This window comes from Cheilinus undulatus, linkage group 5 (assembly GCF_018320785.1).
Source record: "Cheilinus undulatus linkage group 5, ASM1832078v1, whole genome shotgun sequence".
Lineage (NCBI taxonomy): Eukaryota > Metazoa > Chordata > Actinopteri > Labriformes > Labridae > Cheilinus > Cheilinus undulatus.
The window spans coordinates 35,093,287-35,117,502 of record NC_054869.1 but is presented as its reverse complement, the minus strand read 5'-3'; the positions used below and the strand labels follow the sequence as shown (position 1 = coordinate 35,117,502).

Sequence of the window (24,216 nt, the reverse complement as noted above, 5' to 3'; positions counted from 1 at the left end):
AAACCAATGTAAAAATGTGGAATAAAAGGCTTCATAAAGAAACCCACAAAGCCAAAGCCCCAGGAATAATACCATTTACACGTCTTATAATGAGTTTCACTTTCATCTTATCATTTATAAATACTCAATAGTAAAGAGGATATTTATAGTCGTAATTAATAGGCTGCCCCATAGACAAGGCACATTTTAGCATTAAATCAAGCCATGCAAGGCCTTCATAAAAAAGATATGTGGCTAAAATTGAACCTGTTTTAGATTTATAAAAATGCAGCAGTAAGGTGTTCAAATGCTTATTTTTATGGAAAAGATAGGAGAACAATTATCCTTCAGTGTAGCTATCCAAACAAAAAAACAGTTAGGTGATTTTGAAACAAAGGAAAGGAACATCACATTATACCAAGGTTTGATAATAAACTGACAAAGGTTTAAGTATACAAACATGTTTAATGCAGTATTGTTATTAATTTTGTTAAAGTTCAGCCCTCTTTAAATTGGAATTTTATCATTAAGTCCTGTTTTTGTTTTTAAATAAACAGACCAAAACACATATTTGAGGAAATGATCAGACAGAGAAAACTCTAAATTTCAGCCATCTATGCCTGATTATAAAGTCCTTTGTTTCACCACCTCATATTCTCTTGGGCTAATTAATTATATGATATGATATAAATTATTAAAGGGTGGGAATAAGTAAAAAGAGGAGAATTTTCTGGTCCTCAGAAAATTGAAATAAAGTCAAGTAGATTAAACAGTAATACTGATGGATTGAAACATCTCATGTTTACACATGGACTAGCACTTAATAGTGCTGTGAAAAAGTATTTTTGCCCCCTTTCTGATTCCTGATTTTTTTTTTTTTTGCATATTTATCACACTTAAATGTTTCAAATCAAACCAATTTAAATATCTCACAAAGACAACCCAAGTAAATACAAAATGCATTTTATTTATCGAGGAGAAAAAAATTCCAAACACATCTGGCCCTATGTGAAAAAGTAATTGCCCCCTTAAGGTACTGGTTGTACCACCCTCTGCAGCAATAATTGAAATCAGTTATTCACTGTCTGATGAGTGATGAGTCTTTCGCATCGCTGTGGAGGAATTTTTACCCACTCTTAATTGCAGAATTGTTTTAACCCAACCATATTGGAGGGTTTTCATGCATGAACTGCCCGTTTAAGGTCACACCACAGCATCTTAATTGGATTTAAGTCTGGATTTTGACTTGGCCACTCAAAAACCTTAATATTGTGTTGTTGTTGTTTTTTTTATGAGCCATTCAGAGGTGGACTTGCTGGTAAGTTTCAGGTTGTTGTCCTGCTGAGCTTGAGGGCACCATCACACCACTACTATGTTTGACGTTTGGCATGATGTTATTTTTTCACCAGATTTAATGGGCCGCACACCTTCCAAAAAGTTCAACTTTTGTCTTGTCAGTCCACAAAATATTTCTCCAAAAGTCTTGGGGACCATCAAGATGTTTCTTGGCAAATGTGAGACGAGCCTTAATGTTCTTTTTTGTCAGCAGTGGTTTTGGCCTAGGAACTCTTCCATGGATGTCATTTTAGCCTAGTGTCTTTTTTATGGTTGAGTCATGAACTACGACCTTAACTGAGGCCAGTGAGGCCTGCAGTTCTTTGGATGTCGTTCTAGGTTCTTTTGTGGCCTCATGGATGAGTCGTCATTGCACTCTTGGAGTCATTTTGGTTGGCCGACCACTCCTAGGAAGGTTCAACACTGTTCCAAGTTTTCTCCATTTGTGGATAATGGCTCTGACCGTGGTTTGCTGGAGTCCCAAAGCCTGGAAAATGGCTTTGTAAACTTTTCCAGACTGATAGATTTTAATCACCTTGTTTCTCATTTGTTCTTGAATTTCTTTGGAACGTGGCAGGATGCGTTTCTTTTTGAGATCTTGTAGCCTACTTTACTTTGTCTGACAGCTTCTATTTAAGTGATTTCTTGATTCAACAACTCTAAAGGTAATCAGGCCTGGATGTTGCCAAGGAAACTGAACTCAGCTTTCCAAGAACTGTGGTTAATCACAGTTAACTCGTGATTTACAAGAGGGCAATTACATAGGGTCAGATAGGTTTCCCCCTTGATAAATGAAATCATCATTTAGAAACTAGATTTTGTATTTACTTGGGTTGTTTTTGTGAGATATTAAAATTGGTTGGATGATCTGAAACATTTAAGTGGGATAAATATGCAAAAAATTCAGGAATCAGAGAGGGGACAGATACTTTTTCATGGCACTGTAGCTCAGGCTTAAAAAAACTAATATATCTTAACTTAATATATCTTTAATTCTAGTCTGCACTATATTAGATGTTTCTTTAAATCAACAGAGCTCAGAACAAGTCACATAAGGACAACTTAAAATGAGTAGTCTTATATGTTTAAGGTGTTTTGTTCGATTAAGCATCTGCTTAGACAATAATAAAAGCCCTTGCTTTTGAAGAATTAAAAGCTAGATTTAGGTGACCATATTTCAAGAACAAACCAAAAGCTATGACATAATTAGTCAGAAAGGCAAAGTAAAGCCAACACCCAAACGCCCTCAAACACACTTGAATATTAATTGGCAAGCTGAAGTCAAAAAGCAAACCAACTATGAGGGAAACATCAGTCATCCCTTATCACCAATCCTCTGAGAAAAACTATAATCTTTATAAGATCTTTCAGAATCCTATCAGACACGGTAGGATGTATATAAAGCATTTTTTGCACTTTTATTTGGAAAGGTTCACTTCATTTTACCTGCTGATTAAACCTCATAAGCTCACAGTCATCTTTTCATGTTGAGTTAAACTGAGTTTGAACGTCAAGATAGACAAGCAAGTCCTAACTCAACTAGAGCTTGAAATAGCTTCCCATAGGCTGAAATAAGATTATAAAGAAAGCTGTGAGACAATCGCAAGCTACAAAATAAATCTAGCAACTGGGCGTTGTGTCAAGATTGTTATTGTTGGGAAAAAAAAAAGAAACCAAGCCATAGTGTTTTTACTTTTTCGGTCTATTTTATAAAGTCTCTTCAAAAGTAGTTAATGACAAGGAAATCTGAGGTTTAATTTGTCTATTTCATGACACCTTTTCTCCATTTCCATACTGCCTTGACCAAATAAAAAAACGAGATCAAGGCAAAGTTACACAACAACAAAAACTGATATAATTTAAACTCAGTCTGAGATTCAGAGTTTGTGTGGAAGAACAAAGTCACGTTGCAGTTAGCTTCTCTCAACTTTAGAGCCCACTGCCAGGCTACAAGTAAGATATAAAATAATGAAAATCTTTGTTTAAATAAATAAAATTCTTAGGAAGGTTAAAAGGAAATAAAATAGAATAAAATGAATTTACTGGGATTAAAAAAAAAGTTGATGTCTGGGACAGAGAGCTGATAAAAACTCCCTGCTTGAAAATAAATTGTTTTACAGTTTTTTCTCTTCTTTTCTGTCTTTTTTTGCAAAAATGAAAATATATTTTTCTTCAGTGTTCTTTGCAAATGTCCAATAAAAAATTCTAGTACCAACAAGTCCTCTTTGAAATATTTCTACAGCTATACAATGTCTTTGCAAGTGAGTTCATGAAAAAAAACAAAACTTAGCGCATCATTTCACATAGAAAAGCCTCTTTACACGCGAGTTTAAAAGGGCAATAATAAACAATATAAAAGAGGATAGAAAGACAGCGTTTGCTAATGTGATTCTTCCAGATTTGTTTTCTCTTCGATGGCCTGTTTCACTATTTCAGCCAACTTCAGCCGGTCGACTTTATCAGAGAAGGAGCGTCCTGCAATAAAAGAACTGGTGGTTAAACGAGCAAAATCAAAGCATCAGAAAGAATAAATCTGCGTTTTTGCTTTAATTTGTTATACGCAGAAGATTAAGACGTAATAATAAGCTGTAATCAAACACAATTAAATTGGGAATACCATCCCAGCTGAGCCCCTGCAGGCCATCTCTCAGCAGTTTACAGTCTCTGTTGAACCGCCACGCTTCATACATCACCTCATTCAGCTTCTCATCCTCGTTCTCTCCTGGGGAAACAAACATGAAATTCAGACGAAACTCTTGTCTCAGAGCTTTAGCACTGAAAGGAGAGAAACTTTACAATGATGCTGCATGTAAGGCATTTGTTCCCAACCTGGGGTCTGGGACCCCTAGGGGACGTGCCAAAAATCTCAGAGGGGGTTGAGGTTGTCAAAATTAGAGTTGCATATATTGCCTAAAATTACGATAAAACACTTGTTAAATAGTTGAAGGAAGTTCATATATCTTAATTAGGACTCCAGACATGGTTTTATTAAATCTGTTAAAACATGGTCAAATGACGTGTTCTGTCTAAAGACCACTTAACTCACAACTCACCAAAAATGATGTAAAAACAAAACCAAACACCCCAAAAATGTTTTCTCCTTTTTGAATAATGAGGACTTATGTTTCTTTTTTTTATATGAAATGACTGATAAACAAAGCAACAGAAGCCCAGTTCAGTTTGCTGAATAAGTTGACGTCCTTTTATTGATAAGATGCTTCTTTGGTCAACTGATATGAAATAAACATTCACTATAAAGGATTTTCAGATGACTTAAGGAAATTCCGGCTAATTGCTTTTTATTTGCACAGTACAGTGAAAATGTCTAAAACACAAGTGTGAGTTGACTGACCAGCTTGTGGTAGTATACACTGTGCAATGACATCTCGTAGTTTTTCCAGCGCAACGTTAGAGTCATCCCCTCCATTCTCTGGGTCATGAATGAAGAAACCATCACTGGGCTTTGTGCTGCAAAAGGAACACCAACAAAAAGATTTCAGACCAAATCTAAATGATCTATTTTGATGAAAAGCATACACCCCTGACATATGTAACACAAAAGTCAAAATTTTCAAACTTTCTGTATTTCATCAACACATTGAATGTTATTATAGTGCAGAAAAGTACCAGAAAATCTGAAAGAACAAACAGATAAACAGTCATATTTTGATGATGAAATGATGAAAATATAAAGCAAAATTAACAATTTAGCACTAGATACAGTATGTCAGCATGAAAAATGGCACCGAGCAGCACTGCAGCAGCAGAAAAACACATCAATCACTGTGTCAGTGTGGCACCCAGGCTTTAGTGTGAATTTGTGAGTACTCATGTGGTGTCTAGCTTATCAGACAGTCTTATGGGCAGGACATAAGGCGAGACCTTGGAGAGTGAAAATAGAGGAAGGGGGAGAACACAGATTACAGTAGAGCCAAAGTAGTTCACGTTAATTTTAGCAGCTATCTGTAAAAAAAAAAAAAAAAAAAAAAAAAAACAGCACAGATAATTGGCTGAATGAAAAATATTGGCCTTAATAATTGGCCAGGACCAAATTCGGTCAACCCCTAGCCTAGACTATTAATGATAGTTCAGTAGTTTAGTAGTTAAAAATTATTTTGATCGGCCAGATTCCATGTCTGCAGTCAGAGTGATTCATCTTGCAGAGATCCAATCTGAAGTGACTGTGCCAGGTCCGAGAACAGATCAGACCAATTAGCATCATTTAAGGAGGACAAGGCGGTAGCTTGGCATGAGTTTGCAATAGTTACAGGTGGGGTTTAGTTGCACTCTAAGTCAGTATATACAATGGCTGCTGGTGTAGCAATCAAGTCAGATGCAGCCACAGCAGCAGTTTTATCCAAACTGGGCCACATTTCTTTATTAAAATACAAGCAAATTGACACACTGAAAGCTTTTCATGGCCTCAGCATGAGTTTGATCCACCAACAAGCTCTGCTGTGCATGCCCACTACCTCTGAATAAATGTGAAATACAGAACATTTGTCCAATCACCTTCTGAGAATGTTTTTAACAGTCCCTTGATAAAAACATGCTTTGTAGGGGAGGATACCGAGATGAATGTGAGATATATCCCATGCAATGGATATATGAAACAGACTATTTGCTGTGTCAAAGTAATTAAGGTTGACAGAAAAACAATCAAAAGTCAATCATACCCAAGTAGTTTCCGTTTCCTGAGGATTGGGTTGTTGACTGAGTTCAGAGGCTTCAGGCTGACGTTAAGATCCTGAATTCTCATGTTGGCCAACTGCTCTGCGTGAGCCTGCTGGATACCCGCGACTACTGCCTACATAAGACATGGGAGAAGAGGGGATTCAAAATGTGCATCGTCACTCCAGTTACATTAGTCCTTTTGCTTGGCTTTACTGACAAAGACAAAGTATTGAACAGAAAAGAGGTATAAAATAAAATACAACAGTCACAAAAATAACAGCAAGGGATTAGAGAAAAATCTGTCTGTTCATAGCAGAATATTCACATTTGAGACAGAGCTTTAATATACATTCAAAAAAGTCAACATAATAGATTTCTTGACAGGCTATCTCTCCATCAGAGGTCTTAATTGGCCCTTCTTACACAGCCTGATAACCTTTTTAAAAATCTTAGATTTGGGACATTGCCATTATTTTTTAGGTGTTCACATGGCAGCAGAGGTAGTAATATGGCTGCATAAAGTATTGCCTTTTCACACATGCACAAAACTACCAAAAATTTGAACAGAATTTTTGGAGTTAGCTGCATGTGTGAATGCAATTAGATGAGTTTACACTCCAAAATTACAGGACACTTCCCTGCCAACCCTTGTTAAAAATTTACAAAAGAAGTCAAAGTAGACTGCAGTAGGAAGTAATGAGAAAGAATTTACAGTGAGCTAGTTGCCAGAGATGATAAGGTTTGTATCCTGAAACCATTGTGCGACAGGTTTAATCTTTGTCCATGTAATGAAGCTGCTTCATACTCTTTTCTGCTTGGCAGTATGTTCATTTCAAGTCTTTCCTTTTTACTGAGAATACATCCAATTACAGTTAGCATTGTTATAAAGGCGAAAACTGTCATCAGTGTCAGCCTCTTTGATGTGTTGCATTCATTACAGACCTCCACGGCATCCTTTCAACATCATGTCATGCCAATCAAATGGGGATGTGTCAGTACTGGACATGTTTGGAATATGATGACAGTGTTTCATGTGTGAAATCAACTAAGTGGGAATTTGATAAGCAGCGAGCAAGAACAAGAAGGCATAAGCAGCTACCTAAGATGTCTGAATATGAGAAACAATAAGGTCTATGGGATCCTTCGTCTTTGATAATAGCATGAATGGCTAAAGCCGATGCTATCATTTAGTGCCCAGGCTCTTTAATTCAGTTTGAAGATGGCCTAATGGCAGGTCATCTTTACATCAGTTTTATAGGAATCTTTCTTGCGTGCAATGCACATTTTTGCATCTTTAACCTCCCACTCACCTTGTCCATCATCATTTGGGCAGAGGGCAGCACGTTGTCAAGGGCCTCAGTGCAGTTGAGCCAAGGGTGAGCCAAAACTCCTTCAATAGTGAGCCTCTCCTCTGGCTTCACTTTCAGCAGCCTGCACAGAGCAGATGAAGGGAGAAGTGGAGGAGCAGAAGTTATTGAACGAGAAAATTTATGAATTGGGTCATGTACACAGAGACGATGTGAAGAAATACTGTGAAATGTGGAAAAATTATACAGAAATATGGTGGGAGATATGAAAGTGGGAGTTATTTTAGGACAATAAGAAAGAGGAAAAATAAGATCTAGAGGCAGCTAGATTTTTATGTTTTGGAAAACCCACAAATACCACCAGATGGTACAACTGGACCCGGAGCCAATCCCAAATCCCATGTGTGCTTCAGCACAGCTGACAATCATAAAGAAGAACGAGCCAAGGTTGTTTTTTATACTCCTACAACTCAACATTTGGAAAAGCGTGTTTACCGGTGGTAAACATGCATAGTACCTACATACTCAAGGAGTGCAGCTATATGAGAAAAATAGAATAAAGGCGGGAAAAGACAAATGACTTACTTGCGTACGATGTCCTTGGCCATTTCAGAGATCTGACTCCACTCATCTTCAGGAAAGTCAAAGCTTCCCGTCATAATCTTCTTTCTCATGTCCTTCGGGATGGTGCGACTGTGGTGTTTGGAGTAGAAGGGGGGATAACCACACAGCATCACGTAGATAATCACACCAAGAGACCACAAGTCACAGCTCTAAAGAACAAGACAAAAGACATTCATAAGGAAACATTTTAACTTTATGTTTAATAGATAAGCAGGGGCGGTAATATAAGCTACTAGAACGATCCTGAGAAGTGTATTGAATCAAATTTGAGAAACAATAGTTGCTAAAACCCCCTTGAATCTCACCTTGTTATAGGTATAAGGAGTAGGTGAGGTAGGTATAATTCCAGACTTTTCTTTCTGGTGTCTTCTTTGAGCCTCAAGTACCTGAACAGAAATAACAGCAAGAGGGGAAACACTAAGGAAATATGCTTTAGCTCTTATTTTTGAAGGATTAAAGAACTCAACTCGAGAATATATTAGTGCAGTGGTTCCCAACTAGGAGTCCGGGACCCCGGGGGGGGCACCAAAGGTCTGCTCTGAGGTTGTCAAAAGATTTGCGCACATTAAGCAAAATAATGACAAAACACTTCAACAATGGTCTTTTGATAAGAAAGCCTGTTTAGAGCCATTTTCTTTGGGTTTTATTGATGAAACAATTAAATGGATGATGATTTAAGGCCACAGTATGTCAACAATTTTTTCATGTGGATCTTGGGGAAGCTCAGCTTCTCTTCGACACATGTGGGGAGGCCCAAACAAAAATGGTTGGGAACCACTGCATTAGTGCATCAACATTTATCAACAACTTTCATGCTCCTTTAATTACCTGAGGTGCTACGTAGTAGGGGGTGAACTGAGGGGTCATCAAGTCTCCTTGATCAATTTTGGCAAAGCCAAAGTCACACAACTTCACAGGTGCATCCTGTGCAAAAGATATGATCAACAAGTTATCCACATCATCAACAACATGAATTTTTTTATTGAAAAAACAGGGCAATGTTTAGGTTACAGAAAGATCAGTGATCAAAGTAAGGTTGATTTTAAAGTTTATCACAGACAGTAAATTATATTGGCAGAATCTGCAAAATTCAGCCAGATCCTTTTCAAGGTCCTAAAAAGTTCAGCTTTTTGCTTTTTGTGGTTTTCTAAATTAGTGCAGAAACACTGTAGTGTCCTCAAGTGTTAGGCTCTTTTTAAACCAACTTCAATGTTTGGAACACAGCTAAAGCTACTTACCAGAGAGTTATCCTTAAAGAGCAGGTTCTCTGGCTTCAGGTCACGATGTGCAATATTTAGAGAGTGACAATGTTCCAAGGCTTGACTGATCTACAGTGGAGTGGAGAGAAAGCACTGACACATTAATACATGCATGTCTCCTACTTCTTTTGACAGTGTTTCTTAATGGCCAGCTGTCTTAAGTGCTACATCATCTAAGATTGGGGTTTCTGATGACAAGATTAACTGTTGAACTAAAGTAGTTATTATACCAGAATTTTAACCTCATTATGACAATAGTAAAACTAAACAATATCGATACTCGTATTGATATCACAGCTGCAAAAATAGAGGCCGTGGTCACCCAATACTGAGTAATTTTTCTTCTTTTAAATTAGGAAAGATTGCAAGCAAACTCCTGCACACTGTCATATAGTCCAATCAATGCTTAAAATTATTGGTAATAGAAAACAAGAGATTAGCAGAAAGACACAAAGAGTATTTTCAATCTTTTTCTATCTAACATAGACACAGAGTGGACATTGCTTCATGTCAATTTCATGCATACAGATTTGGATTCTTATATCATTTGTCACCCTTGTCACTGGCTCGAATTTTAAGATTAAAAACAGATTCATTACGCAAGTGTTGTAGTACTCCAGAACAGTCTTGAAACCACATTTTGAATGTCTTGGTCTTGTCTCAGGATCAAGAGCATTTTTACCCGGTATCATCTCGGTCTCAGACTGGCCAGACTCAGGATTTTCCATTAAGACCAGTCAAGACCACCACTGATGTGCTATTCTTCAGGGTCATTAATGTGACAAGGAGAACAACAGATATTTACAATTCACATCTAATGAAGTCATTTTCAGTGAAGCTGTTCCTGATTAATTAATGTTGTATAATGACTTAAAATAGCTGCCATTAGGGCACTGATTGTTATGCCTCTCTAGAGATATATTCAAGTGCCTTGTGTGTCAGACACCTGGAAAAACTCAGGTCTTAACAAACCAGTCCATATTATTTCTGGTCAGAAATACATTTAAACACTTTTTAGGCCTCATTCACCTGACAAATCCAGATAAACATCTAATTTTTAGATATGTACTACAATTCCTGACTTGTCAGTGGTTTTAATACAAGGATTTATTTTGACATGAATTTTTTTTTTTTTTTTTGCACTGTGGTGCTTTGAAATTGGGGTTGCATCTAATAAATGGATGTAGATGTGTTATCTTCACCTACCTGTTTAGTGACCTGGCTGGCCATCTTTTCGGTAAAGTGCCTGTGCTGGCTGATTCTGTGGAACAGCTCACCCCCCTCCATCATCTCCATAACGATCAGGAGTCTTGCTCTGTAAGAAAACCAGACAGGATGAGTGCAAGGTGAGAAGGGATACAGTGACAAACAGGTAAAGCCAAAAATACTTCTCAATGGTTGTGTGACTCTGTAAACCAGTATTGATCAGAAAAAACAATAAAACTGTAGCGCCCTGAGCCATGTCTGACAGCAGCACAAGGTATAAAAGGAAGGCATACATGAATTTATACACACACAAAGCTCTTTACCTTGGACTGGACTCATGCGGGAACTGGACACTGTTGGCGTAAACCTCAAGGATTTGCACAATGTTTGGATGGTTGGCGCACATCATATGAAGACGCACCTAAAAAATATTCTCAGTAAATTACATTTATAATTTCATTTTATGTAACAAAAAAAGCAACACATCGTAGCAATATGCCCTCTAGACAAATACTCTTCCTTATCTAAAATGTTTTATCATAAATGTAACATTTACCTTAATGATTTGGAAATAGGCAATTTATAGAGAGCTTTAAAATAAAAACAATATCATTTCTGCAACAGGAAAAGAAGATGATTAAAAGATGATGAAAAGAAGTTTAAATATAATGTTTAGGAGTAATCATTTCTGTGTATTTTCTCGTCAGTTAAAACTTCACAGCTTGGCAGTGATGGCTTTGGTAAATCGAGTCTGTGCTGCTTGTTTTCACTACTCCACTGCTGAGTAAGCCGTCAGATGAAAACAGACGGCTGCTAATGACATGGAGAGGCTGCTAGACACACTGCACACCACAGGAAGAAAATGCTACTGACAAAGTTTTTGCAAACAGACAGCAGAAGCCCGGGGGACAGATTGATGAGGAAAGAAAAACAGATTTTAAAATCAAAGATTGTGTACAGGCAAGCAGACAGAACAAAGATTATTGATGCAACAAACAGCTGGCATTAATCACAGTGAAGAAAGTATTTCCCTTCTAACCTCATTTCTGGCTTTGGGGCGATCAATGAGGATCTTCAGGGCAAGGCGTTCCTGAGATGACTTCTTCACACAAACTCTAAAAAGGAAGAAAAGGAGTCAATTATCAACATGATTATCAAATCTCAGGCATATGCATGAAAGAATCAATGGGCTGTTCGCAGAAGACGTCCCATCACAGAGGAAAAACCCCAGACTGGGGGGCAGGAAGGGATTTCTGCACGGGAATTGCTGTCGGAATACCAAAGTTTTGCCATTTATGGCACTGTTCAAATTGTAGAAAAACAATAATTTGAATTACTTTTGAGTTCTGAAAGTAGTCACAAATTAAGGCAAAAAGTTTCAGAAGGTCACAGAGAAATGGCAGCAGACATGGATTAAAGCCTCCGTCTAAAGTTTGGAGGAACACAGTCAGACAACGTTCACATTTTGTTTGTTCTCAACAGTGGTCTGGTTTGGTTTAATACTAGGGGCTGACCAATATTCGGCACTTGGCAGATTATTGGTATTAGCATTTTATTTTACCAATAATCAAAAAAGTTAACTAATCAAGAGGTTCACTACTTTCCACTGCAAAGTGTCTTCCCCTCTGGCTTTATTTTCACTCTCCACAGCCTCAACAAACCAACAAGCCATTTTTCTAGCACTTTCAAAAAAACAATCGGTTATGTACAACACAGTCTGATTGCCTAGATATTACAACAACACCAGCCAATCAACATTTAAGCCTGGGTGCCACTGACACAGTGAGCATATGGCATCACATCCTGTTTTCCTGCTGCTACTGTGTTGCATTTCTCATGATGATAGAGCTTGGGAAAAATTGTTTATTTTCCTTCATTTTTGATTATGAATATTAAGTGCATTATGTACGTCATAATAAACAAATATCGGTTCCAATTGTTGGTTCCCATCTCATGCACTACTAATAATCAGTATCTGCCCTGAAAAAACAATATTTTTTGACCTCTATTTAGAAGTTAATCACAGTTTGGCATGGTAAACCTTACTTTTGTTTCTACAGTCAATGTCTATCCAGCCTTGCTCACTATGATGGTGAATCCATCTCTTTTTAGAGATCTGGAACCCCCTATTGTGTGTGTCACTCCACCATTTAGGGATGGATAGGTAAGATTGGTACCCCTAAGGAAGGGTGCCGAAAAGTGGGACGGTGTGGGTCGGTTTTTGGGACCCTTTCCAACTTTTGCTCTATGGAAATGCAAAAAAATGCATGCTATTATGCACCGAACTGAGCCGGGCCGCTTGGTGGATATGACCTATTTGACTCTCAAACAGCTCTCCATTTGGTACCACATTGTTTTTTTTTTTGTTTTTTTTGTTTATCAAATAAGGATAGATATGAAAGAAAGGAAATGGGATCTCATACAGGGCTCGTAGAAATGACTCATTTGTGAACAGCACATCAGTACTCAGTCGCTTACCCAATGAGGTTTATTTACTGAATAGTACATCACCATCTCAAAGGGAAAAAGGCTGTAAAAGGAACCCTGCAGGATCAGACAGGTTCATCTTGTTGGATAGATAATTGTATCTCTCATATGTATACTGAACTAAAAAAAAACCTCACTAGATATCCAAGATATCTTGGTTTTGAGTAAATTTGAGCTTATAAACTCACCAGGAGGCTGCCATGTTTTGGTCTGCGCTGGTACTATGACTTCACCAGCGCTCTTCACCGTTGCTATTCAGTAACTGTTTTTCAGATGGTTTTGCTGCTTGCAGCTGTTGCTGCCATCATGGCTTAATACCAGACACGAGTTTGCTGCATGTTGGCTTTGTCTCCCTGCTGTCAAAGCTCTGTCATTCCTCCTAAGTTTTACCTCAATAAACCTCCCTACAAGCAACTGGATTCAGTGCATAGTGGAAGCGTGCCGGGAGCTTTTCAAAATTAAAGCAGTATGTACATAGGAACAGAGTTTCTCCAAAGAAATGCTATAGTGAGCTTTTACTTTTATCTGTAAGAGAAGCTAACGCTAACGTGAACACTTTAAGGAGATTATAAAGGAGATGATACTATGCAGCCTATTTGCCGACAGGTGAAAAAACTGACCGCAGGAGTTGATGCGGTGAGAGACGGCAGAGCAGAGAGACTCAGCAGCGCCACTTCAGTACAAACAGCCTGCATCTTTGTGATGAGTTGAAGATGTGTTGTTTCTGAGCGTTAGTGCTATAAAATATCAGAAAATATCTCACTCTGCATCACTTTGTTTGCTTCTCTACCTGTAATTCCCAGAGCTGCATTGCTCCTCTGTCCCTAGCAGCACGTCTCTCTATATCAGTCGGCTGTGCACTACCGCTTCTGCCCCCTGCTCAGCGCCTTGGGGGATGGACTGGGAGGGGGGTGACCTGCGACCAGGGTGATCTTGGTCACACTAAAGCTTTTCGACCAAACAATCAACCGATTGAATGGAAGCTGTGAGCCCTACAAATATCTATCCAACAAGAGGAACTTGTCTGATCAATTCTTTTAAAGAAGTGTAGCCAGCCTCTTCGCTCCGTACAAGACTCCTCAAGACTTCTGTCTTTCTTCTAACTCAATGTGTTGGAGGTCTGCAGGACTAAGTCATTTGTTATGATGATCACCTTCACACCAAGTAAACTGGTTACCCCTGGGAAAAAACGCTTAATTAGTAAAATGTAGAGACCAAACTTAATGTACATCCCTCATCTGACTTATACTTATACAGCCTGCTGTTCTAAATGTTTCACATCACCTGTCTGTGAAACATGACTCTGAATACAAAATTAAACAAAAAGTATTTTCTTTCCAGTGTTAAGTAAAATCCAAAAGTAGCTCCTTTTGCTTCATTTGACTGTATGAAAATAATATCATACTCATGCCTCCATCCAGAAAATGTATTAGGCTGGCCACACACTAATCGTTCAAATCTTAAATGATTTTAAAAACATACCACAGACATAAGGACAATTTCCAACAATTTTTCATCTTATAATCCTGAGGGCGTACATACTAGACGACTCAGCCAGACTGTGAGTCCACTCAGACCACACACCTGTCCTGCTGACATGCCAGTGACCTCGCGTGATCATGTGACTTCAGAATCAATACCCTCTTACTGCCCCCCTCCACAATTGGCAGGAATTACAGTTGGCATGCATCATGTAACACTGGGCTAGAAATCTGAAGGTCCCCTAACAGTATCTGATATATTGCCTCAGTAATGACAAAGATGATGACTATGATACTATGATGATACAGTAGTCCTGAAGCCATAGAAAAGATATACTGCAAGAAAACCATATAATACATTATGTCTGATTGACTTAAAAGTAAACTTTAACTTCTTTTCACTACTGTCTGACATATCCTACAGTCCACCTCTTTTTCTTTCATACTGATGTTAACTTCTTTGCCCAATCAACTTCCGTTTACTTCACAATTATTGATTTCATAAGAGACGCCATGCAGACTGCAGAGTCACAAAGTCGTGACCCAGTGAGTCAACTCCGCAGACAAAACTACTGCAAAACTATTTTATTCAAATATCCATATTTGTAACCGGCAATTTTATAATTTTATCACACAAGTCAGGAAAATGATAAATTGCTGTATCAATATTTTGTCTCATAAATTTACTGGGAGCCTTTTCCAATTCTTCACTGAAGCCACATGATGCCATAGCTGGGGGAAATATTCAGACTAGAGACTACTGCTGCCCAATTAATCAAATCGCAATTACATAACCACAAAAAAACTTCAATTATATTTGTATTAAGAAGTATTTGAAAGGTTTACAAAAATGCCTGTAGAGAGGCCTTTATGTTTACAAGAGTGCCACTATTGCACTTTGTAGAAGTACATTTATTTTAGAAAAAAGGAAAAACTTATATTTTGTTATTTTGAGAGCAGTAGTATTAAAACTTTAGGTTTTATATTCTCTATGCTACTTAATATTTGTATATTTTGAGTAAAGAAATACACCCTGTAATGCATCATTATTTTTGCATTTTTCTTGGTAACCAAGAAAGTAGACCTATGATACCATTATGTATTTTATGGTAATTGCAAATCACAATATTGTCAAGGATAATTGCAATCACACATTATTACCAAACTGTGAAACACTACTTGTTCAAAAGCAACAGAGAGTACAGTACACAAACATAAATAAAGATAAGTTTATCTAGATGTGTCTTCAAAAAGTTCATGTGTGTCTTAACAAATTCCTCACCCTCCTGAAAAGTTGGTCATGATTCTAAAAGGTTAGCACCTGACTAGACAAGAGATAGTAATGATGTTTCATCAACATCACAGTTTGTTTTGGGAAAGAATAATCTAATCAACCAATCACAAGGCAGCGACTAATGCACAGGTAAATAACATACATACCATGATTGAACAGGTGTAGCTAATTTTGTGATAGGTAAGAGTAAGTCAATACTCATCAGAAAACAGATTAATATTTAAACAAAACAACATAAGCTTCTTTCCCCCTCTTTTGAGCAGCAAGAAATAAAATATTCACTTTGAACAGCAACCTCTGGCCCTTAAACTCAGATTACACTATTAAAGCATTACTGAGAGAAACATTCTGCTTCGGCCAAAGTTCACTTCACTGGAAAGCAATACCTGCCTAATGAATCACAGAGAACAGCAGAGGGGGGTGGTATGAGTAAAGACATGAGCGTGTCTTTAGAAACAAAGAGGTGAGTGGGAGAGTCTTAAAAATAAGCGAATGAGGTAAAAACAGTAACCAAAGTGAATCAGAGTTATTAAAAATGACACCCAGGGTTAGTAATAATTGTACAGAAATACAAAGTGTACAGCATGAATCATCTGTTCATCATCAAGACTCATAAGCCAGTTCCTCAGTATTCTTGTCACTGAAGCCAAAACTGCACACGTTCAGAAATAACAGGTCGTTCTCTGCTGAACCAGACCTGTGATAGCTCTGAGCCTTGGTAACACATTGATATATTACAGACTGTATCTGCAAATCAGCACCTCAGTCTGAGTCTCACAGAAGAGTTTCTGCATCGCATAAACAGACATTAAAAGCTGTTTGAGCAGCTGCTGTCTCTCTCTATTGTTTCACTGTTGCCTAATAATGTGAAGAAATAGAAACTGAGGAAACAAATACAGAGATAAACACTGCTGGCAGACAACAATGCTGCAATGATGCATAGCTTGTTTAAAAACTAGAAAAATAATGCAGTCATCATGGCTGCTGAGAGAGAGCACTAAAGTACAGATACTGAAAACCTTTGTATAAAAGATGAACAAATGAACAAGGGAGGGGATTTCACTGTCATTTCAGTACGTGTGTGCTTGCACAACCTTATGAAGGAGTAGTTTGCTGATTATATTTCAGTGTAAATACAAATACGGACCTGCCAGTTGCCCACTATGTTTCCTGTGGTGTTCTGTCCATTAGTATTTTAAGTCCCAGCTCTGAATTAAACAAGAGATGATCACGTAACTGAGCATTGTGGTTGGGCTTGAATTGATAATGAAAACATCAACCCAGAGCTCTGTAGTACAAATGCGATGGTCCAATCTTATTTCAGTCACTGCTGTCAGCTCTTCCACAGATCAAAACGCACTCCTCTGAGACATAATAGCAACTCCACAGAGACACCTGTCCATGAGTCAGCAGTGACCGTCACTTTAGAAACACATTGTAAAATAGCACTTGGTTCTCTCATAGCTGGCCACACTAGGCCATCTGTACCATGCCAGGGTCCGTTTCAGCCTAAAGTCCGGTACGTTTGGCCAGTGTGTATGCAATCATTCCATGCTTCAGCGTGGCCCTGGCTCGGAAGGACGAGGTGGGCCTAGGCACGGCATGGATGCCAATGAAGGAGCACAAGCGCGGGGATGTGACGTAGCGTGAAGTAACGACAAGAGGACCCGCTTCAGAGCACAGAGAGCACAGCAGGCAGCTGCTGCATGCAAGAGAAAGCAGGATTTTTTTCTAGAAAGATAGAGAGAGAGATCTATATATTTTGTCTCACCGTATTTCAACAAGTTGCAAAGATTTTATCAAAGCTGAAGAATTTAACTTCGCACAACTCAATACAACCTTATTCTAATGGATCCCAGTCCAGTCCACGTTTCTGACCAGTTTCTTGCAAAGTCATGCTTTAACCACTGTGAGAGTTTTTTTCCCTTCTTCCCTTGATTGAGCCACAAACAGCAGCTCACAGGATAACAATCACCTTTCATCCTCCGTGCGTAAAGGACAGTCTGGTGAATACGCGGACAAGCGTGTGCCGGGGTTAATCACGCGGCTGATTTAACCTTTCTTATTATAAAATAACTATGCCATACTATCATCCACTGAATTAATTTACCTTTAATTCTATTTCATGTTATCAAAAAGTGAAACCGTGATCTTGATCGCTGGCGTTCGAACGGAACATCGTTATTAATCCTGTGGCGTATTCACTTCAAGCTCTCGTCAGATGGTTCATATTGCTCTCGTCACAGTTAAAAAAATCTTTCAACTGACCTTTTAATCCTGCTCTGGACACAGGCTGTCCTGTGACAGGAGAGGTTGTTTGGTGCAGCACTGAAAGGCATCCAAATATAAACAGAGAGATGGCACAGTTCATGGCACATAAAGGAATGCCAGGGGATTCAGATAGTTTACGAACATGCAGAGGAATGATTGTAGGGGCTCATACGAGTTACAAAGTTCAGGTTTCATTAGCAGAAGTGTTTGGAACTCTGATCAGGCTCCAGACTATATGCTGTGAGCAATAACTCTCTCTCTCTCTCTCTCTCTCTCTCTCTCTCTCTCTCTCTCTCTCTCTCTCTCTCTCTCTCTCTCTCTCTCTCTCTCTCTCTCTCTCTCTCTCTCTCTCTCCTCACTGGGCTCTGTATAGTTCATGTAGCCTACTGATCCCAGGTCAGCTGAAATAACTCTGGTGTCAGATCAGATATTGTATAAATCTGTTGCTATTTTACAGCCTAAAAACAACACTTATGTATACAGAGTCATCAACACATATAAGCTCATCAACGGTGGATGCTTCGTGTGATGACGTTGGTGCGTGACATACTCAGGCCTGGATGCGTTGAACAGTGTGAGTGCGGGCCAAAGGGGGACAGGGCAGGGGGTCAAATAGGCTTCAGCACGGTTAGAATACAGCACTGTACGGATGGCCTAGTGTGAGTGTGCCCTAACTGCAGCTGCCATAATGCAGCAGTTGCTGTAATCTGACTCGCTGTAAGTATATTCAGTTAGATGAACCGGAAAACTCCATTACACATGTAACACTGAATGAGTTGAAATACTGTAGTCTAAAACAGCATGTGCTAATTCCACGAGTAATAAAATGTTACTCAAATAATGAGAGTGTTTTGCTTTCCTGTGATAAGTAACGCCCCTTGTATAAATCAGGAGGATTACAGAGGATGAAGAGGAGAACATAAAGATAAAGAAAGACACTGAGTGCTATCACTGATGGTATCAATGAGCACTGTTCAATCTGAGCAGTGCTCCCTCTTTTTCAAAAAGGTTTATCAAAAACTTGAGGCTATGATACTCCATGCAAAAGGTGTGGAGGAAAACAGTTTTTAATTGGATTAAAGCCCAGGATGCTCAAGTTACATTGTGTCAGCTATATGTGCAACAATCAACTACAATAAAAATCTATCACTGCCGATTATACAGCCCGTATTCGTGACCATGGACTTTATAAAGAGATGAAAAGCATGATGGATGCCAATAGTGCAGCTTCACCAGCCAATCCTCTGCAACAGCTCCAGCAGCAAAATATGTCACCAGCCCGGTCTGTCAGTAGCAATTAAAGGGGTATTTTTGCTTCTTTTTTTAGAACATGTTTATATGCAGTCAGAGGTTGTAATGTTACTTATTACTTTTTTGGCCTCATCTGCCCCCTTCCATTTTCTTTTAAAAAACATTGACATGTCCAGACTAAAGTCAAAGTGCTGGTGAAGAGGTGCCACTGTAAACACACCCAAGCAAAACCAAGAGAAAAAACATAGGCAGCAAACATCAGCAACATGTAGGAAGGTTTTTTGGCAGCCATTTGTAGTCATGCACTGCATGGGCTGTAAAATAAATCAATTTCTATCTATCTCTTAGGTCCTATCATGGCATTTTGTAATATTCTGAGTCACGATAAACTATTTTCAGATCTAAACAAAAACCAGAAGACTACTTCATAAGAGACTGGGCCTTCTTTGACAGCTGTACCAAACCCAAAATATTTCTCTCAGCATGACTTCTGCAATCCAAAACAATGCCGGTCGAAACTGCTGAATGTCAAAGCCTGTTTCCATGGACACACAAAAACACAATAAAACCAGGTGTTTCCCATCAGGCTTATTGTCCTGATTCTATATAAATAAAACATTATACATCAAGTAAAACTAGAGGAGAGGTGTTTAATCCACCAAAGCAAAAGTTTGACATAAGTCAGATGAATCATAGACACAGAGTAGAAGAGAGGTTAATGTTCAAAAACAGGGAAAAGATGAGCACAAACTCATATGCTCACCTGACAGGTCCACTGATGCCCGCCCCCAACTTCTGTGTCCAGTTTATGTTGTACTCATCAAGAATGGATGTCTCCTGTCAGGAGGGAAAGCGCACATGCCAATAAATCAGGTGTTTGAAAATAAATCAGTGACAAATCTTTCCACATGAGCAATATATTATATACAAATATACATATACACAAGAAAATCAGGATTATGGATCCACTTTTAACATTTATCAGAATAGTTTCTGTCATGCAGAGCAATTAACATCCCAGACAAAACAACATTTAAGATGCTTTCCAGTAATTTTCAAACTGCTGTTAGATCTTGCAAAGACAGGCTTTAAAAATCTTACACAATACTTTGGAAGATATTTTACTGATTGAGGGGTGCCAATCATTTCCACCAATGTATTAACACTGGGTTGTGTAACAGCTATCTTATCCATTATCACCTGTCCAGTTCCACAATAGTGTGAATACTTAACACAGATTACTCTGGAGAGAGGACAGCTTGGATGATACCAAAACTAAAAATATGACTATTTAATCTCCCAGCCACCAGCATCTATAAAAGGATTTAATATAGTAGTATGGAATATGATTATTTACACTGGCGTTCTTTTATTCACATTTGTGCTGGATCAGTTTTGGCTTAGCAGTATTTCCTGCTTTGTACTGCTACTGAGTAAAACCTGCTGAATAACCAGTCATCTGTTTATGCATCAACTTTAACTTAAAATCAAAACAGTTTTTGTCTCTCTTTTCTGACGATACTCTGGTCTTGGCATAATGTCATACAGGTGCATCTCAAAAAATTAGAATGCCACACTGCAGTGATGCAGTAATTCATGCAAAAGGAGGCCCAACCAAGTATTGAAGGCAGAGGAATCAACATACTTTTCAGAGGCCTGACATTTCTGTTTAAAATATCCTTTTTTAACTGATCTTATGTAATATTCTAATTTTTTCAGACAGTGAATTTTGGGTTTTCTTATCTGTAAGCCATAATCACCAACATTTCAAGAAATGAAGGCTTGAAACATTCACTCTATATGTAACGAGTCTGTACAATATATGGGTTTCACTTTAAAAAAAAAAAAAAGTGACAAAAATATTGAACTTTTTCATGATATTCTTATTTTTTGAGATGCACCTATATCTATTTTTAACAGGTAATGCCTTGGCGAATTTCACCTGCTCTGATCTAGAACAAAAAGGATGATGACAGTCAGGATTTGTGAGAATTATGAAACAAGGGAAGGCAGACCGGTATCAACAAAACATGTGTGAACATTTCTTAAAATACAGTTTTTATGTATCAAATACTTGTTATCTATTCGTCTCTATTAATTCTGTTTCCAGCTCTGAGCAAAGTTACATGACCAAGACATTATTTGTACAAACAAGGCAACGATACACAGCACAACGCTACTGTCAATAACTAAAGAGCAATCACACCAGGTAATAAGTACACCTGATGTTTTCAAACTTTATCAGCTCCTCTGAAGCAAACCTACTATGGCATGATGATGTCTCAAGTGGGGGCAAAGGCGTGATACCACAGACAAAGATTTAAGGCTAAAGTAACATCACTAAGCCTTTTTTAAGACAATTTCCTTCAAAGGTTGTGATCCCAGTGAAGTCCCTCTAATAAATCTAGTATTGCACTCATTCTGACCCAGTTGTGAAAACGGGGGCCGGGGCCATTCGGGATCACATTTTACTGCCGACCTAAATGTCCAGGCTGTGACTCATTAAGGAGGGCAGACTAAGAGCAAATCTCTCATTCGGGGTGTTAAAGAGTTATTTTTTAATGGCAAGACCATACAAATCCAGGCTAAAAATTAATGTCTGTCTTTAAACGTCCTGTTCCAAATATCTCATAATTTCTTCTTTAAGTAAGATATCAATATAGTCTGATTGTTTTTTTTTCAAAGGAAGCCATGTGTTTTATCAGTTTTGTCAGGTCAAAAGGTTCAGACTTAGTTTTATTCGACTTATGACACTAAACCAAGCAGATCCAGATATCCAGTTTGTCACAGCATAAATAAATAAAGAACCAAACATGATTAATACTTCAGAAGGATCAGCTGGAGTATTTTCAACGAGGGTTCATTCATTAAACAAAATTGTTGAGCTTCAATATGATAAGCATAGAAAAGCTGAAAAATATGGATATCATTTCTACACCATGGTGAAAATTACAATTCCTATGCACTCAAATATTTGGTAATTTCTTGTTTTCAGTTACTACAAAAATGAAAACTCCTGCACACTGTCTAAACTGCATACAGTTTGAAACGTGTGGTTAAAAAAATTTCAAAGGATACATTTTTTTGACAAACTGAAACAAGTCAGATGGAACAAGTGTTAAATCATTTCTTGTTTCATTACCAAAAAAACTGCAGACAAACTCCTGTTCACTGTCTAAAATTCACAAGAACACTTCGGACATTTTGTTAGAAAAAGGTGCAAATATTCTAGTGGAAATAAGACACCTCTCTCTTAGTTACAAATATGACTTAGAGCTTTGATTTTAAGCTTTGGAGCATTATGACTCTGTTCATTTTTTAAAAATCATTTCAACACATATGGTATCAAAATGTACCAGAGAACTGAACATTTTAAGAACCTTACTCCAAACACAACTTATGATGGTTATGATGAAACAAGTCCAAGGCTACCAACATTGGGCAACAATTTCTTGTATTGAATTACCAAAATTGCAGACAAATTCATCTACATGGTCTGAATGCCTAAAGCTTTAGCTAACTTTAATGTAACATAGCATTGCCAATGTTTTGGCGCAATTAAGATAGTAATCTCTCTCAGGGTAAGAACTGTAACTTAAGATCTAACCTTAAAAAGGTTATGATACTACTGATTACCAAAACATGTCATCTTTTCATAAATCGTATGAAAATGAGTTAAGATATGAATCTTTAAGGTTTTCAGCATATCTAAAGGTATTCAAGTATTGATCATTTCAACAACTTTATTTTGCAAGATTCTCATGTGACTGTGTTATATTTACCTTGATAAACTTGTCTGCGTTGTTATCTTCCGACATGGTGTTTTGATCTGGACAGATGAAGTCTGTCTTGCCAAACCCAGACAGTTGACAGTAGAAACAAGGTGTTTGTCTCTGACCTTTACAAAGTTCTGCAAACCTGGGCTAGACCAAGGCTTGTTATATCACTACTGATGACAGATGAAGGCCATTAGGATGAAATGATATCAGGCCGCCACTCAGCCACAGCCGGATTTCGCTCTCTCGGGGACCTGGAGCCCACCAGCCGGTCTGATGTGACGTTAAATCAGGCCACCTCGGCTCCCAACCACGGGGTCCGACTCGCTCTTCAAGTCGCCTTGAATCCACTGTAGTGACCATGTAGAGTTTCAAAGTCCGATCAAAGTGTATAGAAAAGCCCAAGACAGGTCCAACGAGGACTTGCCCACCACTTTCCGGGGTGCAAGAAGTGTATTTTTAGCCAGCACAACGACAGCAGTGCTCTGCTAACGCTGCAAAGACACAGCGGACCCGCTAAGTTGTGGTTAGCTAGTTACTAGCAAGTGAGCTAATGTTACTCCATCCCGCGGTCAGGGCAGACGATTACACAACCAAGTCGAGCGTGAACGTCAACTAAAACAAAAGATACAATCTGAAAATCACCAATAAATTCCTATTTGACCGTCGTTTTGATCTGACACAACGAGCACACAGTGTTTCCAGAGACAGAGCAGCCTTTTATGTCGTCGAGCTGAGCTGGCTAAAGCGCTAGCCGACGACAGCCCAGTCGGCAAGTTTATATCCAACCTCCACTCAAAGCCACATATTATTATCAGTCTTCAGGAAGGCTGGACAAAAGAGAAACATCGTTCGGTACTTAAACAAGAGAACTGCAGTTATATGATGGGTTTATTGAAATGTATTCAGCGGTGACCACGGAGATACACGCATCTCTGGACTATTTTGCTAATCCTGTAGCATCTTGTCAGTGGGAATACACAACCCGACTCTGTACTACGCAATAGCAGACTGTTAAGATCGCCTGATGAAAACATCACCTACAGATTTAAGGAAGTGTGACAACATTTTGTTTGATCTATTTAGTTGTATTTAAAATGTATACTAGATAAGAGTCAAGCCAGCTCTGGTATTTAGAGTCCTAATTAGAGATAATTAAAAAATATTATAAATTACGTTTGAAATAGCCAGACCGTTTCCAGTGGGTCCTTGTACATCACAGTTTCCCTTTTTTTTATTTACTTTATTAGTAATTTTCTTTTGGAGCAAAAC

At 38.3% G+C, this 24,216-nt stretch overlaps 1 protein-coding gene across 1 annotated transcript; it reads right to left on the bottom strand.

Moving 5' to 3' along the window:
• Positions 1-1,939: 1,939 nt before the first annotated feature.
• On the bottom strand, positions 1,940-23,904 carry mapkapk5 (MAPK activated protein kinase 5). Its single transcript, XM_041788145.1, has 14 exons — positions 22,951-23,904; positions 19,932-20,005; positions 11,424-11,499; positions 10,708-10,805; positions 10,385-10,493; positions 9,158-9,247; positions 8,748-8,843; positions 8,225-8,305; positions 7,881-8,068; positions 7,299-7,419; positions 5,991-6,121; positions 4,667-4,782; positions 3,932-4,036; positions 1,940-3,789 (listed from the first exon to the last, which is right to left on the bottom strand). Exons 1-14 carry the CDS (start codon positions 22,984-22,986, stop codon positions 3,695-3,697), a joined length of 1,416 nt encoding a protein of 471 aa, XP_041644079.1. The 5' UTR covers positions 22,987-23,904; the 3' UTR covers positions 1,940-3,694.
• Positions 23,905-24,216: the final 312 nt, after the last annotated feature.